The 20,707-nt window shown below is 35.7% G+C and overlaps 1 protein-coding gene across 1 annotated transcript in view; it reads left to right on the top strand.

Annotated features, from left to right (window-relative positions):
* LOC111508040 (ATP-binding cassette subfamily G member 4) overlaps window positions 1-20,707 on the top strand; it is an 80,736-nt gene that overhangs the window by 28,949 nt on the left and 31,080 nt on the right. Inside the window, exon 2 of the mRNA XM_023163459.2 lies at window positions 393-510. Coding sequence (XP_023019227.1) covers window positions 393-510 — 118 coding nt within the window. The remainder of the gene's footprint in view (window positions 1-392; window positions 511-20,707) is intronic.

Raw genomic sequence — 20,707 nt, 5'->3', positions numbered from 1 at the left:
CATTAATAAACATAACAAAGAGCAAGGGTCCTAAATTGGATCCTTGTGGTACTCCAGAATTAGCTTCATATTTCCCCGAGGTATTTCCATTATGCTTAACCACTGAAAATCTATTTTCAAGGTAACTTCCGAACATTTTGAGTGTGCTATCAGAGAGTCCAAACTCATTCAACTTTGTTAATAGTACATCGTGATCAATTTTGTCAAAAGCCTGTTATTCATCTATTATTCAGATGTAAAAACTGTTATTTATGTAAAGTTTCATCTAAATCCGTTTAGTCGTTTGGGCGTGAAAGAGCCACAAACATACATACATACATACATTTATCCAATTTCACAAACTTTCACATTAATGTATTAGTATAGATTTAACAGAAAAATGTTTGTTACAGGATGGAGGCAATTACTGAAGTCAATTAGTGGAAAGTTTCAATCCGGAGAACTCACTGCCATAATGGGTCCATCTGGAGCTGGAAAGTCAACCTTATTGAACATTTTGGCAGCATACGTGTAAGCTTAATTATAAGTTTCGGGATTAATCTCTTCCAAAGTCCCTACATGAGGAATTTTTTTGAAAGATCTGAGGCACTTTGGATCATGCAGTACGGAATAACCAAAAAAAAGATTCAATATCTGTAAAAAAATTGTGCAAATTCATAAAATAATCCATCCAAAAACATTCTCAGACTATGAACTGACATTTTGCAAATTTCACTTCTAGATTCAACCTTCAAGTGACACAACTCCTAAATTTGTGCTCTACAAAAATACTATGGTTTTCAAATTTATAGCGAAACTTGCCGTTGACTCTAGAAATCAATCCAATTGAATGAATTCACTTCAAAACAATATTAGAATTATACTATATTCGTCCAACAAACAAAGTGACTCAAACAAGGATAGATGCATGATCAAAGCATGATCACCATGCACATCTATTGGGTAAAATGAACAAGCTTCCTTATGCTAGCCAATCAGATTTAATTGCAATCGGCCATTGGAATTCATTGTTACAGTGTCGGAGTTTTCCTATACCCAGCCGTATATTTGAAAAAAAAATTGGTCGTTCCTTAGTGCAACTCTCTACAAGCAGACTTGTCTGGGAGCTCACTTTCGATATGCATGATACTGTTTTGGAACACTCTGTTGCTTAGATAGACAGAGTATAGTAGCTGAAAAATGTTCATTCACTATAAAGTAAAAAAAAATGTGAGTCGTCACGGGACGCCTGGCAGATGTGAAACATCAATGGTAATATTTTGTGATTCATGTGATGATTGTTGGGTACTGAATTATTTATAAAAAATATGTAATTAAAATATACATGAAAAAAATTTTAAGTGGCTTTAGTATTCTAGTAAACTTAAGAATCTTAGCTAGTTATTGCAGTACATTACTCAAATTATTAATAATAATAATAATAGATGTTTCAATATAAATTCCATCATCAATGGAAAATTAATTAATTGATTATTTTTTTGATGTTCATGTTAACAAATAAGAAAAACATTCATGCGCTACTCGCAAGTGAGTTGGTTGGAAAGACCCACAGCCTAAATTGGTACGACCCATTAGCCTTAAATCCTTCCTGTTGAAAGGACTTGAGAGGATACTGGACGGACATATCAGGAAGGTGGCATTATATGCATCCCCCTGAATAACCACCAATATGCTTATCAAACCGGCAAATCGATAGATTTAGCAAACAACCTTGTAGAGAAAATTTCCCAATCCCTTGACAACAAGGAGATTGCATTTGACAATGCACTACCTGAATCTATAGGAGTATATCTTGCTAGGAAACGTATAGAATCGACCATAACTGGCTGGATCTATGCCATGCTTGTAAACAGAACTGCAAGTACGACTCTTCAAGGCGAGGCCATTAAGTTCAGAATCACCAGAGGCTGGTCTCAAGGTGGGGTACTATCTCCCCTTCTGTGGTCGCTACTGATGGATAGTCCGTTTGATGCCATCGACAGAAAAAAAGTAGATCTGCAAGCTCATGCAGATGACCTTGTCATCTTGACAAGGTCCACGTCCTCCAAAGCAAGATGGTGGTTGTTTACGTGCCTGAGGGAGCAGGTATCTGCTCCCAGCAGATCTGTGACAATCCCCTTCACTGGGAGAAGAAAATTGGACGGCTTAACGCCACTTTCCCGCAATGGTGAGGTCATTCAATTTGGAACGGAGGTAAAATATTTTGGCATAAAAAGCTCATGCAGATGACCTTGTCATTTTGACAAGGTCCACGTCCTCCAAAGCAAGATGGACGTTGTTCACGTGCCTGAGGGAGCAGATATCTGCTCCCAGCAAAACTGTGACAATCCCTTCACTGGGAGAAGAAAATTGGACGGTTTAACGCCACTTTCCCTCAATGGTGAGGTCATTCAATTTGGAACGGAGGTAAAATATCTTTGCATAAAAACTCTGGAAACCTCACTTGGAAAAAGTTTTACACAAAGCTAGACTGTCCCTATGGACATATCAAAGGATTTGTGGTAAAACTTGGGGATGAGGTCCCAAACAAATCAATTGGATTTATGTGATGATTGTCCGACCAATGATTCAATTGCCTGGTGACCAAAGGCTTTACAGAAAACGACCCAGGAGAACCTGAAGGCATCAGTGATGCCTTCAGGTTCTGATGCAGGTGTATTCAGTTGTATATCCAGGACCTGCCTAGGAACCTATGCGATTATGTATTTCGAGCGGAAATTTACGCTATTGAATTGTGTGCGGAGAGATTGGAAAAATCCAACCTCATACACAACACAAGTCAATAGAAATATTTTCGGACAGTCAAGCGGCGTTGCAAGCTCTTGGCTCCTAACGATCAACGTCTAAATTGGCAGCAAATTGCCAAAATCGACTCTCCTCGATAGGAAGACTTAACAGATTGTCTCTGGTCTGGATTCCTGGCCATACTGGCCTGGAAGGCAATGAAGCTGCTGACTGCCTTGCAAAGGAGGGTGCTGCAAGCAGCTTCATCGGACCAGAACCTATCATTGGCATCGCTTTAGGCTTTTCCAAACAAATATTGAACACCTGGATGGCAAGAAGATTTATGAACTTTTGGCAGAATCTTCCAGAATTGGCTCACTCCAACAGTTGTTGGACTATAGTAGGGATGAACTACGATGTCTAACAGGCCTTCTCACTGTCATTTGAATCATCATAGAGACTCGGACTGTGGGAAGACAGTGTGTTTGGAAAATGATGAAACAGTAGAGCACATACTTTGTACCTGCCCTGCTGGGGACAGAATCAGGTTTTTAGACTTTGCCAGAGCCGTACTCTTACCATCTGACCTGTAAGACCACTCACCATACAAATTTATCGGCTTCGTTAAGAAGCTACATCCATTTGGTCGAGTATGAATAGGTGTGAGCCACAATAAACCCTTGCAGGTTGCGGTGGATGGTCGAATAGACCCACTCGCTTTGGACCTAACCTAACCTACTTGCAAGTGTTTCACTGCATTATTTTTCATAAGAATGAAATTGAAATTAATTGATAATTAATTCAAACATAGTATATTCTATGAACTTTCTTATCTAGACCAAGCTCTACGAGGCAAAGGGCCTAAAGCACAAGGAATCGAACATGCCCTACATTCTAGTAAAAATAATCCATCTTCTACCAATATTCAGCCTCCATGTTTTTCTGGAATAGAAATTTATTCAAATTATTATTCCATAGTTTGATGAGGGCTTCAAAGCTAAATATTCACCAAAGATAATTGGCAACTCTTAATCTGACAAGTCCAAATACCCTAAAATTATTTAATGGGAAGGTCCTGATATGAAATTGATGATGAATCAATTGATTCATCCAATAAATCTTCCACATGATAAATATTTCCACATCAACTTTAGATTTTAATGATTACACAGGAAATCATCGAACATAATTAAAAATAATAGAGACCTTGGCTTTATTTACGACTGAAAACTGATTTTTCATTTACACGTTGAGTCTATTTCAAATTATGTCCCAAGGATGCTGAGTAATGTACCTTGAAGATTTTCCATAAATATCAATTTACTGATATTAGTTATATTTTGTAAGATGAACTTCGTTTCTATAGGCTGATATTTATTGAGGGAGCCACTATTAGGATATCGACAACCATGAAAATTGGAATGTCATCACATGAGGTGTTTTCACAAAATTTCATTGTCGATTTTTGTTTCCTTGCTTTGGAACTTTTATTTTTCAACATTCACAAATGTAAAAGATGGCTTTTTCATGTATATGCACTTCAATTTGGCTATATAATATTTTTGAGAAAGGTCGTTTCGTCCAATAACGGGCTCCTTCAGCTTTTTTCCTTATGATCTTTCCTATCCTGCACTCGGTCACGTATCACACTTGTATTTTCAACGATTTCGGTCCGAAACGGGAATCTTACATTGAAGTGTGTTTCTTGAATCACAAGAAATATTAACAAAAGTTGTAACAGTTCAATGTGCCATGAAATGTGTATAATGAAACGTCATTTGTTATGATTTTACCACGTTGAGTTTGTTTTTCATGTGTGTCTGATCTTACTTCATTAGTCTTGGACATTAGATTTTTGAGTTTCATTCAAATTTCTACACATGGCATTTATAGAGCTGTACACTTAGAACTTGCTTCGAACTTATCAACAGAGTTTTTCACAAGGGTTCAGAAAATTCATTAGCAGACAAGGAAGACCTTCGGTAGTGTACAATGACAACGACAAGAAAGGACAAAACACAAACACTACAGGAAAATCTTTAAGGGGGTCTTAGAGCGGTGCCTGTGCAAAAGTAGTGATTCACATTGGATTTGAATCGCTGGAGATTAAATCCATTCGGAAAAACATTCTCAGGAAGTTTATTTCACATAAACGCCGTTCTCCAGATGTTGGAGCTTTCCAAATATTTGAGGATATTGTGATTACGGCTTTCTCCATGATTTTTGATATCACTGATAGCAAAGCGACTGGTCTATACTTATTTGAAAGATTTTTCTTTCCCTTTTTGGTAATAGGCTGAATGCAAGCAATCTTCCAACAAGAAGAAAAACCCCGTTCCTTGTAAGACAAGTTGAAAAGTCTACAAAATACTGGTGCCAGTTCATTTGTGCCCTTTTCAAGTACGATGACGGGCAAATGCCTTGAGCTGTTTCAAAATTCTCTGATTAGACTTTGCCGAATAGTAATTTCCGGCATTGTGGATTCCAATGTGGGATTAATGGGTGGTGCCCTTTCCAGAAAATCGACTGTGGAGTGGAAAGCAAATTTTTCAGCTGGAAGATTTGCTTTTTCCATGATTGTTGTTGGAATTGAACCATCCGCTTGTATTAATGGTGGAATTGTGGATTGATTAACAACTTTAGCTACTGACCAGAAGAATCTAGAACCGTTGGGATTGGCAAACAGTACATCCCTTATTCTCTGATTGTGAAGTTCTTTGCTTTCATTTATTCTTAGTTTGCAGCTGTTGCGAGCATCAACAAACTTTAGTATATTATGATTATCATTATTATTACCTTTATCCAATGACCAGCAACGGGTTTACTTTTTTAACTTCAGATATAGATACTGGCACACCAATCAACACAGTTAATTTCCCGTCTTGAAAATTTTGTTTTTTTTCCGGTCAATTTTTCTGCATTCTATCAGCACAGTACACGCCATTGGAATCGAATATAAAAAGTGTGTGTGTTGAAGGTGATGGACGAACATTTCCTACGCAATTTCTAATTGCCATGTCTCGCAAACCAGTTACTCGGTAGCATTGAAAGAAAGTTAGGAAATATTTACTACTAATTAACAGAAAATATTCGCATTTAGAAAGATCAAATTTGCTAACATGAAATGTTATGTCATCATTTTGCAATGTGGAAAAGAAAGCATGTCGAAAGAAGACGTTTCCGTTTTGTTGTAGGTCGAGAAGACATTACGGATTATTTGCAAATTTTCATGTTCCGTTTCACGGCTAATCTATTTTTTGTTGAACCAATCGAAATTGTTAACTCAGTAGCACACGGGTAGCAGAGCATAAATGCCTTCATTTTCTCGTAATAGTGTCACATCATCTTGAATATTACTGGAGTTTTATCCCAACCGTTATTTTTAACACCTCGACAGGTGTTTCGATCACCAAGTGATCATCTTCAAGAGGAAGATTGAACTGAATCAATCTTCTTCTTGAAGATTATAACTTGGTGATTGAAACACATGTCAAGGTGTTAAAAATAACGGTTCGGTGTTGGAATAAATATCCAGTAATATTCATTACTATACAAAAGGTTCCAAACAGTGCATTACAAGTCACATCATCGTGTCCATGTTGTCCATGTATAAGGTTCCCGTGCTTGCAGGGCGTACTTTCGACGCTTGAGGTTTTGCTTTCTAGAAAGGTCCAGAACACTCCAGCATATTCGAGGTTGTTCGAGAGTTCCAAACAGTGCATTACAAGTCACATCATCTTGTCCATGTTGCCCATGAAAAAGGTTCCCGTGCTTGTAGGGCGTGCTTTCGACGCTGGAGGTTTTGCTTTCTAGAAAGGTCTAGAACACTCCAGCATATTTGAAAGTGTGCGAGCAATGAACATTGCAAAATATCCTACAACCTTTTGGAATGTTCAGAAGTAGTCAAGAATATTCGGAACGATCCTGGAACAATACATATTATTATGGAATGATCAAGGGATTCGTATGATTTGATAGCACTCTGTCCCCCATCTGAGGAAAGTTTCCGTTGTTACTTGAAAAGAGAAATGAAGGCTGGAAGTTTCTGTTGTACTTGAAAGGAGCACTTTCGAAGAAATGAGGGCTGGAAGTTTCACTTTCTTAAACAGTCCAGATTATTTAATAGTCACAACATTCCACAACAGTCCACAACATTCCGGAACATTTTTTTAATGTTTCCAGAACATCCTGGAATGTAGTGAAATGTTCGAGAATAATCTGGAACGTTCTGGGAACGTTCTGGTAGAATGAGCAAGGGTGGCATATATTGTGGTAGCCCTCTATCTTCAATCCATGATAGAGGTTAGCTGAAAGGCGTAACTGGAAATTTCAGTCCAGCTTCAATAACATCTATGCTATCTTGCCCAGTTGTATTTTTAGCTGTGCATTTCTAAGCAAGGGTACTTCAGATGCAGATGAATAATTCCTTTTTTTCAATAACAATTTTGAATTGAATTATCTGTGCAGGTTAATCAAGTTTTTTTACAGTTCTAACTGAATGTATGGCATACTGCTGCTGTTCATCCTTTCCTCTGATATTTGAACTGACAGACTGAGAATCAAGTTGCTCCTTTGCAGTCGAGTTAGTTCATCAACTTCTTCAATTTGGTAGCTGTTCTACTATACAGTGATGTAACTATCTAGGCCTCGTAGATCAGAGCAAAAGGACAAGGTTTTGATTTTTCACTGGCATGATAATCGACAGTTTGAGAAAAACTTTCATTAAAATTAGGTTCATAATTTTCCTGGACTCTTTTTTGTTCACAATCATTATGCAAAAGCATGTGATGATTTTTCAAACAACCGTTTTCTGTGTGAAGAAAACATTAAAACAAGTGAAACATTATCGTAAAGTTATTGAAGAAATCACTTAGATAGCAAATAAACTTTGCACTACATGTGACCGAATTTGGGTAGCTCTATTTGACTTCGTTAGAAAAACGTAAATTTGATAAGACGCTCCTTTGAAAAAAAATGTATCCAAAACTAATAAGTTTTATATATGTTGTATAAATACTTTTTCAAATTGCAATTTACAAAAGATGAGTATAAAATCAAAATCATCTTATGCAGCTGAAATTTCACCTATGAGCTCAAAATTGCACTCAGAAAAACTTTCACAATAATTTTTTCCGATATTTTGAGAAATACCCCCACTTTTTGAATTGTGTTGGACAAGTTTTGACTGACAATAGACCATTCTGTATTCACAATTTTCAATGCCAACGTTTCGGCAATTATTCTTCTTCCTTCAGGGCTGCAATAAATATAATATCTTGAATATAAGTACATCATCATTCAAAATTCAAGTAGGTGTGTTATGGTAAGTGAGTCGAATTGTATTAGTACTAAGTAGTCTGCTTCAAAAAACATTCGTTAATAGTTTTGAATTCATTTCTACTTTTTTGAGAGATTCCTAACTTTACAGTGTTGTCAGCAAAATTGTCAGTGTCTTCTTTCGTGTCTGATGCAGAAATATATTTCCGGTAAATATTGAATTATATCGGTCCTAGTACGGTTCCCTGGAGAACTCCATACTCAGTTGTGTGAAAATATTGTTTTCGGTCGTTCGAATAACTGCATAATAATTTGTAAGGACTCCCTCTGAAATCTATACTTTCGTACATTTTCAGAAGATTATTGATGCTAACCGTGTGGAATGCTTTCTTTTAAATCTACGAATATGAATTCACAGACTCTGTCACAGACTCGAGACAATCATAACAACAATAAAAACAAACGATAGTTTGTTAGGAACATGTCAGGAATCACACGTTAAAAGGTAAGACCTCGAGAGTTGTCGTTCGTATGGGGGCAACAGCTGATTAACTGAAAAACAGATTTTAAACAGACTTAAACAGATATATTCAAAACAAAGATTCTTGTTTTGATGACCAATTATTGATTTGTGAAACTCCAAACAAACAACAAATGAATATTGTTGATCACTTTGACAAGATACCTATTCGATTTATGTAAGATACCACAATAACAGTTTCACAATCATGAAAGAACCACTAAACCTAATTTTTTTTCAAATTGATTTGGAATTGTAGAAATTGCTTGTTATTATCAAACGTACCAAGTGAAGTGAATATATTTCAAAATAGGTAGCAGGAAACAATCATTTCTAAGAGATAAACGAGTGTTTACCACAAATTCATTGATTATTCTTTTGTTGTTGAGTTTAAAATAAGCTTATGACTGTTTTAAATTATCACTGGACATTTTGAACGTGCCTGGAATTATATAAAATGTTTCCTTGTTCAATACTATGAATCGAGTAGACGTAAATAAAATCATACATGATCAGTCCAAACATGCTCTGCCGTTTCTGATTTGCTGGTTTGTCCTCGCTGGTTTCTCCTTCTAAACTAAATTTCGAAACACTCATCTCTTTCAACTACCTACACCGTAGGTTCTCGTAAATGCCTGCCGGAAAACAACTAATTTCCCGACTAATACTACGTTGGATATTGAATTTATGCAAGATACCTCACAGAAGTTAGTCTCGCAGATATTGTCCGTTTATCTAACAGTAGAACTTCGCTGAAATGATGATAATAAACGTCTTTATTACTACAATCACAATTTTGTTTCACAGTATTAGGTTTTAATCACATATATAAAGTTATAGCAAAAGGCAAACTTCAGTTTTTGCAGCTATACAAATAACTGCTAAACTGCTCTTCCACTTAACCTAAAAAACTCTGCATGGGAAATAAAGTAGCACAGCATTAACATAAGTATATAAGTAAATGGATAGAGATCAGTTACTGGCAATGAAGCTAAAAAATAGGAGGTATTAAAGAGCCTCCGAACCTGATGTTAATATTAAGAACATCGGTTCGAAACATCACTTCTCTAAGTAGGTACGAACTGACTTCAGTTGCAGTTTTCTCCTATTCTCTGTATTCAGCCATCCAACTTCCTTGAACTTGTGCGATATTCTGTTTCTTATTTGGAGTTTCTGAATCTTTCGTTTATAATGACTTGTTAGATCGGCCCATAAAGAGTATCTGCAAAATTCAATTATTCTAGCACTAAGCTCTCACATAACATTTTTTTTCAATTCTATTGATAATACCTATTACCATATATGAGTTTGGAGAAGGCATAGGCTTGTTGAATGAGTTATTTGGAGTGTTTTCCAAACCTCATATGAAAATCAAATAACACGCCAAGTTTCCTGGCTTCATCAACAACATCAAGTGTATCTGCATTTAAATGAATTTCAACCGAATTCATGATTTTACTTCTATTGGTTTTTGACCCCGAAATGATAACTTTTAATTTTTTTGTGTTAATGAAAAGCGAGTGTGAAGTTGCTAGTTTTATAAAGTGACTAATATCCGAGACTATGATTCTGCAGGCTTCTTTGTCATCTTCTGGATGAAAACTGTGATAAAATTGAGTGCCATCCGCATAAAGATGCACATTACAGGTTTCAAGTTTTCTTAGCAAGGTTGATGATTATATAGTAGAGACCAATAGACCTCCTGAAGGCAGGAGTACTTTGTAGTACTCCTGCCTTCAGTTTCAGATTATTCGACACTTGAGAATCCAACCAAACATATTTCTTTCTTCCTTTCAGATAATTGACCATAAGTTTGCTCGCGTTATCAGATGACACCATATAATGTAGTATATGAAACATATGTAGATCACCTACGGACCGGTTTCGAAGTATAACTTCTCATCAGTGCAACAAGAAACATCTGCAACACTAACCTTTGTGAGGTTTCTTGCATAAATGTATGTGGGATATAATTCAATATCCAACGTGGTATTAGCTGGGAAAGTAGTTGTTCAATGTCAGACAGGTAGTTGGGGGAAGATGATTGTTTCTTGTACAGATTGGGCCAATGTGCATTTTCAAAAAGTTGCTGTAACTTTTTTCCTGTCAAAAATTTTTTGAAACTTTTCGAAAATGCACATTTTCGAAGAACATGCTGTAACTTAGGAACAATGATAGATATCCCTTAAACACAGATCTCAGTTTTCATCTATCTAGTTTGAAAACAGAAGTTTCACTTTGAAAGTGTCCAATTAGGCACACTATATACGTGTATATCTCTCCTCGATCTAGTTATAATGATTTTGATATATCATTATCTGTAAACTTGCTTTCCATTTTGTCAATAAAAGAATTGCTTATGGATAGGTCTGGATACATATGATAAACCGAGAGAGATTAGTCCAAAATTTTGCAGCTTTTTCATTTTCACAAAAATGTTTTCACTCAAGAAGCTGAATTTTGCATTTCAAATTTTGGCAATTTCTACTCTTATTAATGCTTCTGCTGAAATTTTCTGAAATGTTATGCATTTTGACAGATAGAAGTTAACAAAACTTCGAATAGTGGTATATATTTTTCAAAAAAACAGAGCAGCTCCAAGGAATATATTGAATCTCTTTTCTATTGGCTTCCTTTCATGAAATCCCAAATATTGAACACAGACGTTCGTGAAAAATTTTATGGTATAATTTACAAAAAGTTGTAACAAAAGAAATGAATTGAACGATCAACCCGTTGCCGTTTCTGACAAACTATTTAACGGATCAACCTGAAAATTTCACAGTATGCATAAATCAATATGACCTACACGCCTAAAATATTTCAGACGAAGGGCCGTTATCGCTTCTACTATAAAGTAGCGGCTTCTTTGATTTTTCAAATGGAACACCCCGTATATAATATCATTTTATGATTCTTTATCACTTTGTCAACAAATTCATATACTATTTCCCTATACCTATCTATTACCGTTTAGAAGATATAAATTAATTTCCATATTTTTTTTTCCAAACATGAACTTTTATAAATGCTGATAATCTTGAACTCTCTTGCACTGAAACGATCAAATTTGAAATGAAGTGGAGTAATACTATGAGGATCTTCACTCCGAGTCATATTTTCATTTGCCTCATACAGGGTCTTCAAAAAATGCAGATACTTTGATTTCATGAAAAAATGAGTGGAACTAAATTTTTTCAAATGGAACACCCTGTATATTTCAACATTTTTGAGCTCTACATCCAATTTTAGATTAACTTTGTACAGATAATACTATTTCTATTTTGAACCGTTTTTGAGATAAACTGTTTCAAACGGAAACTGACGTGGTTTTCTTGTTCGTTTTTTTGAATTCATCACTTATTTTGTATATTCAACATATTTTTTATACTTAGTAATATTTCTTTTTGATCCAGTTTTTTAACTGTCTCAGATCAGTCAATTCGAAGTTGGTATGTACCTACCTTAGAAAAAGTTACAATTTGTATACATTGAGGTATTGGTCTCTAACGTACAACAGAACACATTAATATTTTTTAATAGTGTGCTTTGGAAAAATAGATAAACCAATCATTTAACGTCAGACTTTTGTTGGTGGTTTTAACTGATTGTGATAGCTACCAATTATAATAGAATAATGTCAAGATTAGGTTACAGTAATGAAGATTTCTTTGATTTATTATTAATTTATGGTGAGTGCAATAGAAATTGCAAGTAGAACATGCCGAGTATTTCATGAAAGATATCCACAACTTCCGAAGACGAATAATAATGTGATAAATCGACTACTAAAAAACTGTAGGTTGAATGGAACCTTCCGTCCAAAAATCATTCGTAAGAAGACTAAAGTGGATGATGATGACAATGGTATAACAGTTTAGGGATACTTTTATGCATTTCCAAATGTTTCTCTACACGAGGCTGAAAGGGAGATAAGCATAAATGGCATCCCTATAAGTTCTACTGTGTCCAACATTTGAAAGAGACTGATTTACCTCTTCTTTGAATGGTTACTTGTCAAGACTCAAGAGGATGAACATTTCCTTGACAATATCATATGGACAGATGAGGCCAAGTTCACAAAAAATGGAGTTTTCAATAGACACAACAGTCATTATTGGGCGCCAGAAAATCCCCATGTTGTCCGCCAAAGGGGTTTTCAAGAAAGATGGTAATTCAATGTATTTTGTGCCATAAAGAATGAGTCAATTTTTTTATATCGAGTTTTATGATGATAATTTGAATGCATCAAAATATGAAGATTTACTGAGGAATGGAATTCAAATGATTTTAAATAATAGACCAGGAAGAGAACGTGTATGGTACCAAATGGATGGTGCTCCACCCCATAATTCTCATTCAGTCAGCGAAGCTTTAACCGAAATCTTCGAAGACAGATGGATGGGTAGTAATGGACCTTTTCGTTGGCCTCCTAGAACACCAGATGGCAATCCATTAGATTATTTCGTGTGGGTTTTCATTAAAAATATGGTTTACTCTACTCCAATAACAACAATGGAAGATATGAAATCGAGAGTTACAACTGCTTTCAATAGTTTGACTCCAGACTTGATCAGAAGCGCTACACATGACAATCTTTTGAAGAGATTACATGTTTGTTTAAGTAGAGGTGGAGATGTGTTTGAACATATTCTGAAATACACTGACGATTAAATTAACTCATTAATTTATGGTTTATTATTTTCAGTTCGTGTTTCAGCGTTAATAAAACTATTGTTTGAAGAGAAGTTTCATTCGATGGTTGAGGAGTATTTTAATAATCATCTTTGCATTGTATTATCTGTGACTAATTGAGAAACATCAAACGAAATCTGTTTTACAAAAATGAGTGATGAACAAGGAAATCATGTCAATTTCCGTTTGAAACAGTTAACTCGAAAACGGTTCAAAATAGAAATAGTATTATCTGAACAAAGTTAATCTAAAATTGGATGTAGAGCTCAAAAATGTTGAAATATACAGGATGTTCCATTTGAAAAAATTGAGTTCCACTCATTTTTTCATGAGATCAAAGTATCTGCATTTTTTGAAGACCCTGTATGAGGCTAATGAAAATATGACTCAAGTGAAGATCCTCATAGTATCACTCCACTCCATTTCAATTTAATTTTGATCGTTTTAGTGCAAGAGAGTTCAAGATTATCAGCATTTATAAAAGTTCATGTTTGGTAAAAAAAATATCGAAATTAATTTATATCTTCTAAACGGTAATAGATAGGTATAGGGAAATAGTATATGAATTTGTTAACAAAGTGATGATGAATCATAATATAATATTATATACGGAGTATTCCATTTGAAAAATCAAAGAAGCCGCTACTTTATAGTAGAAGCGACAACGCCGCTTCGTCTAAAATTTTAGGCGTGTAGGTCATATTGACTTATGCATACTGTGGAATTTTCAGGTTGATCCGTTGAATAGGTTGCCAGAAACGGCTAATTAACGCTCATCATGAAAAGCCCTGTATAACACCCGGCAAAATGCCAATGTACCTCTGCCAAAGCCAACTTCAACATTAACAAAAAATTACATGATATTTGAGAGTCGGAAGATATTCAATCATCTACCATTTGAAATGAAAAAGAAAACACTTGAAATTAAACAATTTTTATTTATTAAGAAATACATTCAAAAACATCCCGAAAACGTGTGCTTACTCACGAAAGCATATTATAGCTTGGAAGAATATCTTGAAGACAGATTTTGAGTACCTGAACCCTTGAGGTCGAACCAACTGATTTAGTTATTTTATCCATACATGTAAATCAATGCTTAACTGCTTTGTAGAATCTTATGTCCTGTCTACATGTAGCATTAGAATCTATATTGTTCAATTGTTACTGTGAATTGACTGTTTTTTTATTTTAATCAAGCTTTGTTAATAAGAATTTTTTTCTATGATAATAAAGTACATTTTTGATTGATTGCTATTCGACATTGAATTTAAACTAGACGAAACTTTTTTATTTGAAACATGTACACACCTCAGCAACTTTTGATGCTTTATAAACCTTGGATCAGACCTTCTCTGGAGTATTATTCTCATGCATTAAGCTCCTCCCCTAAGCATACCCTAAAGCTGTTGGGATTCCATCCAGAAAAAAGCCAGCCGCCTGATTGGAGTCACGAACATCACTTGCAACCTTGATAGTCTGGAACATCAAAAAAAGGTTGGAGATATGTCTCTCTGTTCAAGTGACTTGGCATATTTGATTCCACCAAGAGCGGTATATATCAGAAATACGCGACGCACGTTTGAGGTTCATCTCAGTACACCTCGAACCTCACTGTTTAAGAAGTCTTTCATTCAGATAACTGCGTTTGTGTGAAATAAACTTCCTGAGATCGTTTTTCCGAATGGATTTGATCTTCAACGATTCAAATCCAATATGAATCGCTACTTTCGCATAGGTACCGCTCTTAGAGCTTCTCATTGTCCTATTTTGTCCTTAAAAATGGAATCAAATAATAATTCTGTAATGTGTGAGTATCAAAACTATAGTATGCCGTTCAAATGTTCATTCCTCGATTATCCACTTTACAATTTATTCGTTTCAATTTAATTGATTCATGCATTCATTGGTCACATTAGAAACGTTTGTCCATATAATTTGTTCTATTTCAGATGATAGTTGATTTTTAATGTTACATGAATTAGGTTGTAATTTGAATATTAAAATAACTCGAAGAAGCTTTTATTGTTTCCAAAGAAAAACATCGTTTCACAGTATTGCAAAGTGGAACAGTAATATCACTACTGTTATTGTGTTGGAAGATAATCAAAATACATGAAGTTCAACTCAATGATGAACAAACATTTTTATTCAACAGTCAATGGAATATATATTTTTCGACCTTTGAATATGTTGGTTGTTTATGTGACTGTTGAATTTTAATGAAACTTCAAATTCAAATTCTGAAAATTATTCCGGAACTATAATTTTTAAAATTATATTTAAAGGATTTTCAAAGTTTTTCCATGAAACATTCTTGGTTTACTTTGTAATAAATTTTCAAGAGGTAGCAAAAACGTATGTGAATTTCTGGAACTTCAACTAGCGTTTCCTAATATGACTGATGCCGACGATGATGATGACTATGTCCGTGCAAAGCTTATTGTTGATTATAAATGGAACTTTCAACAGGTGAAGATCGTTTGCATTGCCAAACATGCGCAAAACTAACTGACTGTTATAAGAAAACAATAACTTCTTTCGAGATCAATTGCCCTAACACCAAACTGATATTTTTACACTCGACGCGCGTTTCGCCAACAAAGTTAGCATCCTCAGGAGAAGAAAATTGATACCTAGTCTAGTCTGGTTAATCCTTATATACTAAAATTTGTTACCTGAGGTTGTATACCTGAAGTCCAATATGGAATTTCTCGGTAATTAACTACCTGCAAGTTCTTAGTAGTTATTCTCTTCCTAACAGAAGATTTAAAAGCGGGCTAAACGGGATGGGTCCCTTATCGCCATTCATGTTGTTTTTACATTTTGCTATTTCTAGACTCTCACATGCATCGAGTAGCCTGGTGTCATGCACATTCTTAATCAGTTTCAGATTGTTTCCACCAATTGTGTGGTCCTTGTCTAGAGCATGTTGGGCGAGACTGGATTTTTCCATCCTTCCGTATTTCATGTGTGCACAATGCTCCTTGAAGCGGGTTTTATTCGCTCGTCGGCTCTGGCCGATGTATTTGCTGTTGCAATCTTGACAACTGATTTCGTAAATCCCCGACCTTTCTGTGTTTTCTAGTCTATTTTATAGATTACCAAGAAGCTGTTGCAATTCATAAGAAGTTTTATATGCAACTTTCATATTTACTTTATCGAATATCTGTTGAAGCCCTCTCGTGTATTGGGGTTCATATGGGATTAGTATAAACTTGTTATTACTCTCCTCTTTTTGAAAAGTCGAAGATTTTCGAAGTGCTTCCCTAAACTTGCATTTTCTAATTATCTTGTCAACTATATTTGGATTAAAACCGTTTGCTTCAGCTACATACCGAATCACTCTCTTTTCATTGTCGTACTTATCTTTCTTTAAAGGAAAAGTTATTAACCTGTGTACCAGAAATTGCAGTGCCGCCATTTTGTGTTGTGGACAATGATTCGAGTCATTGGGAATGTATCTGAAAGTGCCCGTGTCTTTCCTGTAAATGTCAAATTATATTTCCTGTTCGTTCCTTATGACCAATACATCTAAAAACGGCAACTTTCGTTCTTTTTCTACTCCATATGTGAATTTTATACTCTTACACCTGTTGTTTAGTGCTGAAAGGACATTCTCAATTCTGGTTATCCTTGTATCTACTACAGCGAATCTGTCATCAACATACCTGATCCAGACTCTAGGGAAGTAACTGAGTTCTTTCCCAGCTTCCGTCTCAAACCTACCCATGAATAGGTTCGCTATAAATGGAGACAATGGGTTACCCATAACCGTTCCTTCACGCTGTTCATAATATGAGCCATTATATTGAAAACAATTTTGATCCATGCAAAGCTTGGTGAGTTGAGTGTATTCTTCAACAGCTTCATTTGCTAAGTAGCATTTGCAAAAGATGGACTAGAAAACACAGAAAGAAAGGTCGGGGATTTACGAAATCAGTTGTCAAGATTGCAACAGCAAATACATCGGCCAGAGCCGACGAGCGATTAAAACCCGCTTCAAGGAGAATTGTGCACAAATGAAATACGGAAGGATAGAAAAATCCAGTGTCGCTCAACATGCTCTAGACAAGGACCACATAATTGGTGAGAACAAGCTGAAACTGATTAAGCATCGCATGACACCAGGCTACTCGATGCATGTGAGAGTATAGAAATAGCAAAATGTAAGAACAGCATGAATGGCGATAAGGAACCCATCCCGTTCAGCCCGCTTTTAAATCTTCTGTTAGGAAGAGAATAATTACTAAGAACTTGCAAGTAGTTAATTACCGAGACATTCCATATTGGACTTCAGGTATACAACCTCAGGTAACAAATTTTAGTATATAAGGATTAACCAGACTAGACTAGGTATCAATTTTCTTCTCCTGAGGATGCTAACTTTGTTGGCGAAACGCGTGTCGAGTGCAAAAATATCAGTTTGGCAATTGATCTCAAAAAAAGTTATTCAACTTTCACACCAAAGGTTCCAATCTCATCGTTATTAGAAAACAAGTAAAGCTGAGGCACCAATCAATTCAATAATAACACTAATGATCTTCAAACATGACTCAACCTCTGACTGAAGCACCAAACACTTACGAAGGTTCGAAATAGATGAACACTTCAATCTAGCTGACTACTATTATAATCTTCATGCAGTCATTGTTCACTGTGTTCTGGCGTTGAATCTGGTCATTATTACGCCTTGGTCAAAGATGAAACGGACTGGTTTAAGTTTGAAGATAGTCGTGTCACTAAGTTTTCTGGCGATGTCTTGAATTAATTGGAGCCTCTGGAGACACCCTACATTTTGTTTTATGAGAGAGAGGACATTGGCAGATCAAGATATTCAGATGTTGTGGTGCTGCAGGTTTTTCCGAGTTTTCCTGCAGCTGAAAAAGCAAATGCGCCACTGGTATCAATGAAGTCGCCCCGGAGCGCCAATTAATTTTTGTTGTTGTTTTATAATTTCATGATTTGTATTTTGGAAGTGTTGTTACTGAAAAGTATACAATAATTTTCAAAACCTAAATATTTTTTTCTATGAATTATTAAGATTGTTATATTTCGATATTATTGAAAGTGTTGAATATTTTCAACATTCACTTTTATGTATTTCATTCAAAATTTGGTTACGATTTTTATGCAAGTCTCATAGAAATATCACTTCATTACATTATTCATTTTGAGAAGCAAATATCTGAGAAAATTTCAAATGAATTTTTTCATTCATTTTTTTCAATTTTTTCTCCATTTAACGAACGAATAATTAGAGAGTTCAGTAAAACCAAAAGAAGAATATTTTTGTTTCTTCAATTTTTTTTTCATTTTTGACCCCCGACGAAATAGAGAAGCCAGTCTCAACTTACCTACACTGTAGTGGGTTATTGGACTGACACCTATCAGAAAACAACTACTCCCCTGGCTAATACCACGAAGTGACTTGGATTTAATCCGACAGGTGTCAGTGCAGGATACTTCACTGAAGTTATTCCTGCATATGGAGTAATTTCAGCATACTTAAAGACTGGCTAGACAGAGGAGTAGTTGTTTTATGATAGGTGTCAGTCCATCAACCTACAGAGTAGGTAAAATGAGGCTTGCCTGAACGAATTGTTCTTTTAGGAAATTTGATTAGCAGCCGGTCTTCATGTATGCTCAGTCACTTTTTGTACAAAACGAAACAGTGAGTTTATTGTATTCGTTTGAAAAAATGTCCTCATAGAACGAAACTGCAGTAACGTTAGTTACAAATACAACTGGTATAAAAGTTGTATTTCTGAATGTTCATGTTAACGTATGCATCTGTTATGTGTGTCTGTCTGTGGTACTATAGTTTTTCATTCAATAGCTAATTTAGTCGAAATTATTCTCAGATAAGTTTCACAGAAATTAATCCAGCTGTTTGGAAGTAATCAGCTTGTTTTCAAGATTATGAAAAGGAATTATGCATTTAATCATGGTTAACAATAACCACTTGACTGATCGAAATGAAAATTCGATATTTTCTTCAGCAGGCAACCAGTGATGCAATTGAACCCAGGTTTGTGTTTAATAAACCCTACAGAATACAAATAACACAGAACACAGAGTCATATGCTACGAATACAATACGCATATATAAAAACCACTCAAAAACCAAAGAAGGCTCAGGATGTGGAGTGTATTCCAGATCACTAAGGAATAAGTGGGGTATGGGGAAAATACCAGCGTGGTCCAAACAGAACTGGCTGGTATCTCAATCGCCACAAAAGAAATAACCAGGAAACAATCTACACTGACAGCAGACAAGCTCTATTAGCCTTGAACAGACAACGTGTAACTTTAGGGCTAGTACTAGAGTGTCACCACGATCTATCCAAAGCCTCGGTAGATAATATTATCCTAGGGTGGGTTGAAGGGCACGACAGGAGTAAAGGTAATCGCATTGCCGACTCTTTAGTCCCAGTGGCACCTACGGCCTGATGACTTCGACAATTGCGGAACTAGCCAAATGTTACACACATGCCCAATCCCTGAAGAGATGGGATGGAATCAAAGGATGCTATCTTGCCAGGATCACCTTGGGCGACCCTGGGAAGCTGGCGCCGAATAAATATCTGGCGATGACCAGGAAAAATCTACGCTTAACAGTAGGATTTCTGACTGACCACGGTCAATTAAGGAAACATTTCCATAATATAGAGCTAATGGACACACCTCTATGCAGGATGTGTGAACAGGAAGATGAGACTGTCAGACATGTCCTATGCGAGTGCCCGGAGTTATCGTCGATAAGAGAATGTGTGTTCGGCGAGTCTTGGCCTACACCTGCCGATATAAAGGAGATGTCTCAATGTTACCTGTCCACCTTCCTGTAAAGGACAAGATGGGCGATGCTCTGGGAAGACAAATCCTCGAAAGGATGTACAATGAGTCACATGTGGCCTAAGTACTGTGGGCTCACACTTCCCCTCCCTACTCTACAGATACATATACAGAGTGTGTACAATAACATATTTACTTTTACATGATGCTGCAACCAGAACAGTCTGCAAAGGACCAACTCTTCAGCATCACAGCAGACATGACGTGTTTAGGCTCATTTTAAAGGTCCCAATGAGTAAATAGCTTCGGTATCAGTGGATTTTACTGGTGAAGTATTTTTATTTCTCTTCATTCTTTTTTTTTTTTCGATTTTCAATTTTGTTGTTTGATGTTCGAAAAAAGTACATGAAGTAAAAATTTCAGTGATTGTTTCTTGATGAATGAAAATTGTTTAATTTCAAGTGTTTTTTTTTTCATAAACCCTTCTTCTTGCACCATCAGAGGGCTTTACGAAATGTACCTTGCCCACATTAAATGTATGTCTTGCACGTCCACATATCATACCAAAATTCTTGTTAATCGTCTCGAAACTCTCTAGTAATTGATAAAAAAAGAGCTTCAATTAAACTTTAGTATCCTGTTTCTCGAAAAACAAGGGTATTAGAAGTCATTCTGAATACAGAGTGGTAACATTCC

The sequence above is a fragment of the Leptinotarsa decemlineata genome, unplaced genomic scaffold (assembly GCF_025532065.1).
Source record: "Leptinotarsa decemlineata unplaced genomic scaffold, Ldec_3_MD MMD2_tig00026314_RagTag_RagTag, whole genome shotgun sequence".
Taxonomy (NCBI): domain Eukaryota; kingdom Metazoa; phylum Arthropoda; class Insecta; order Coleoptera; family Chrysomelidae; genus Leptinotarsa; species Leptinotarsa decemlineata.
Note: the sequence above shows the minus strand (reverse complement) of the source record. Positions and strands in the feature narration are given on the sequence as shown.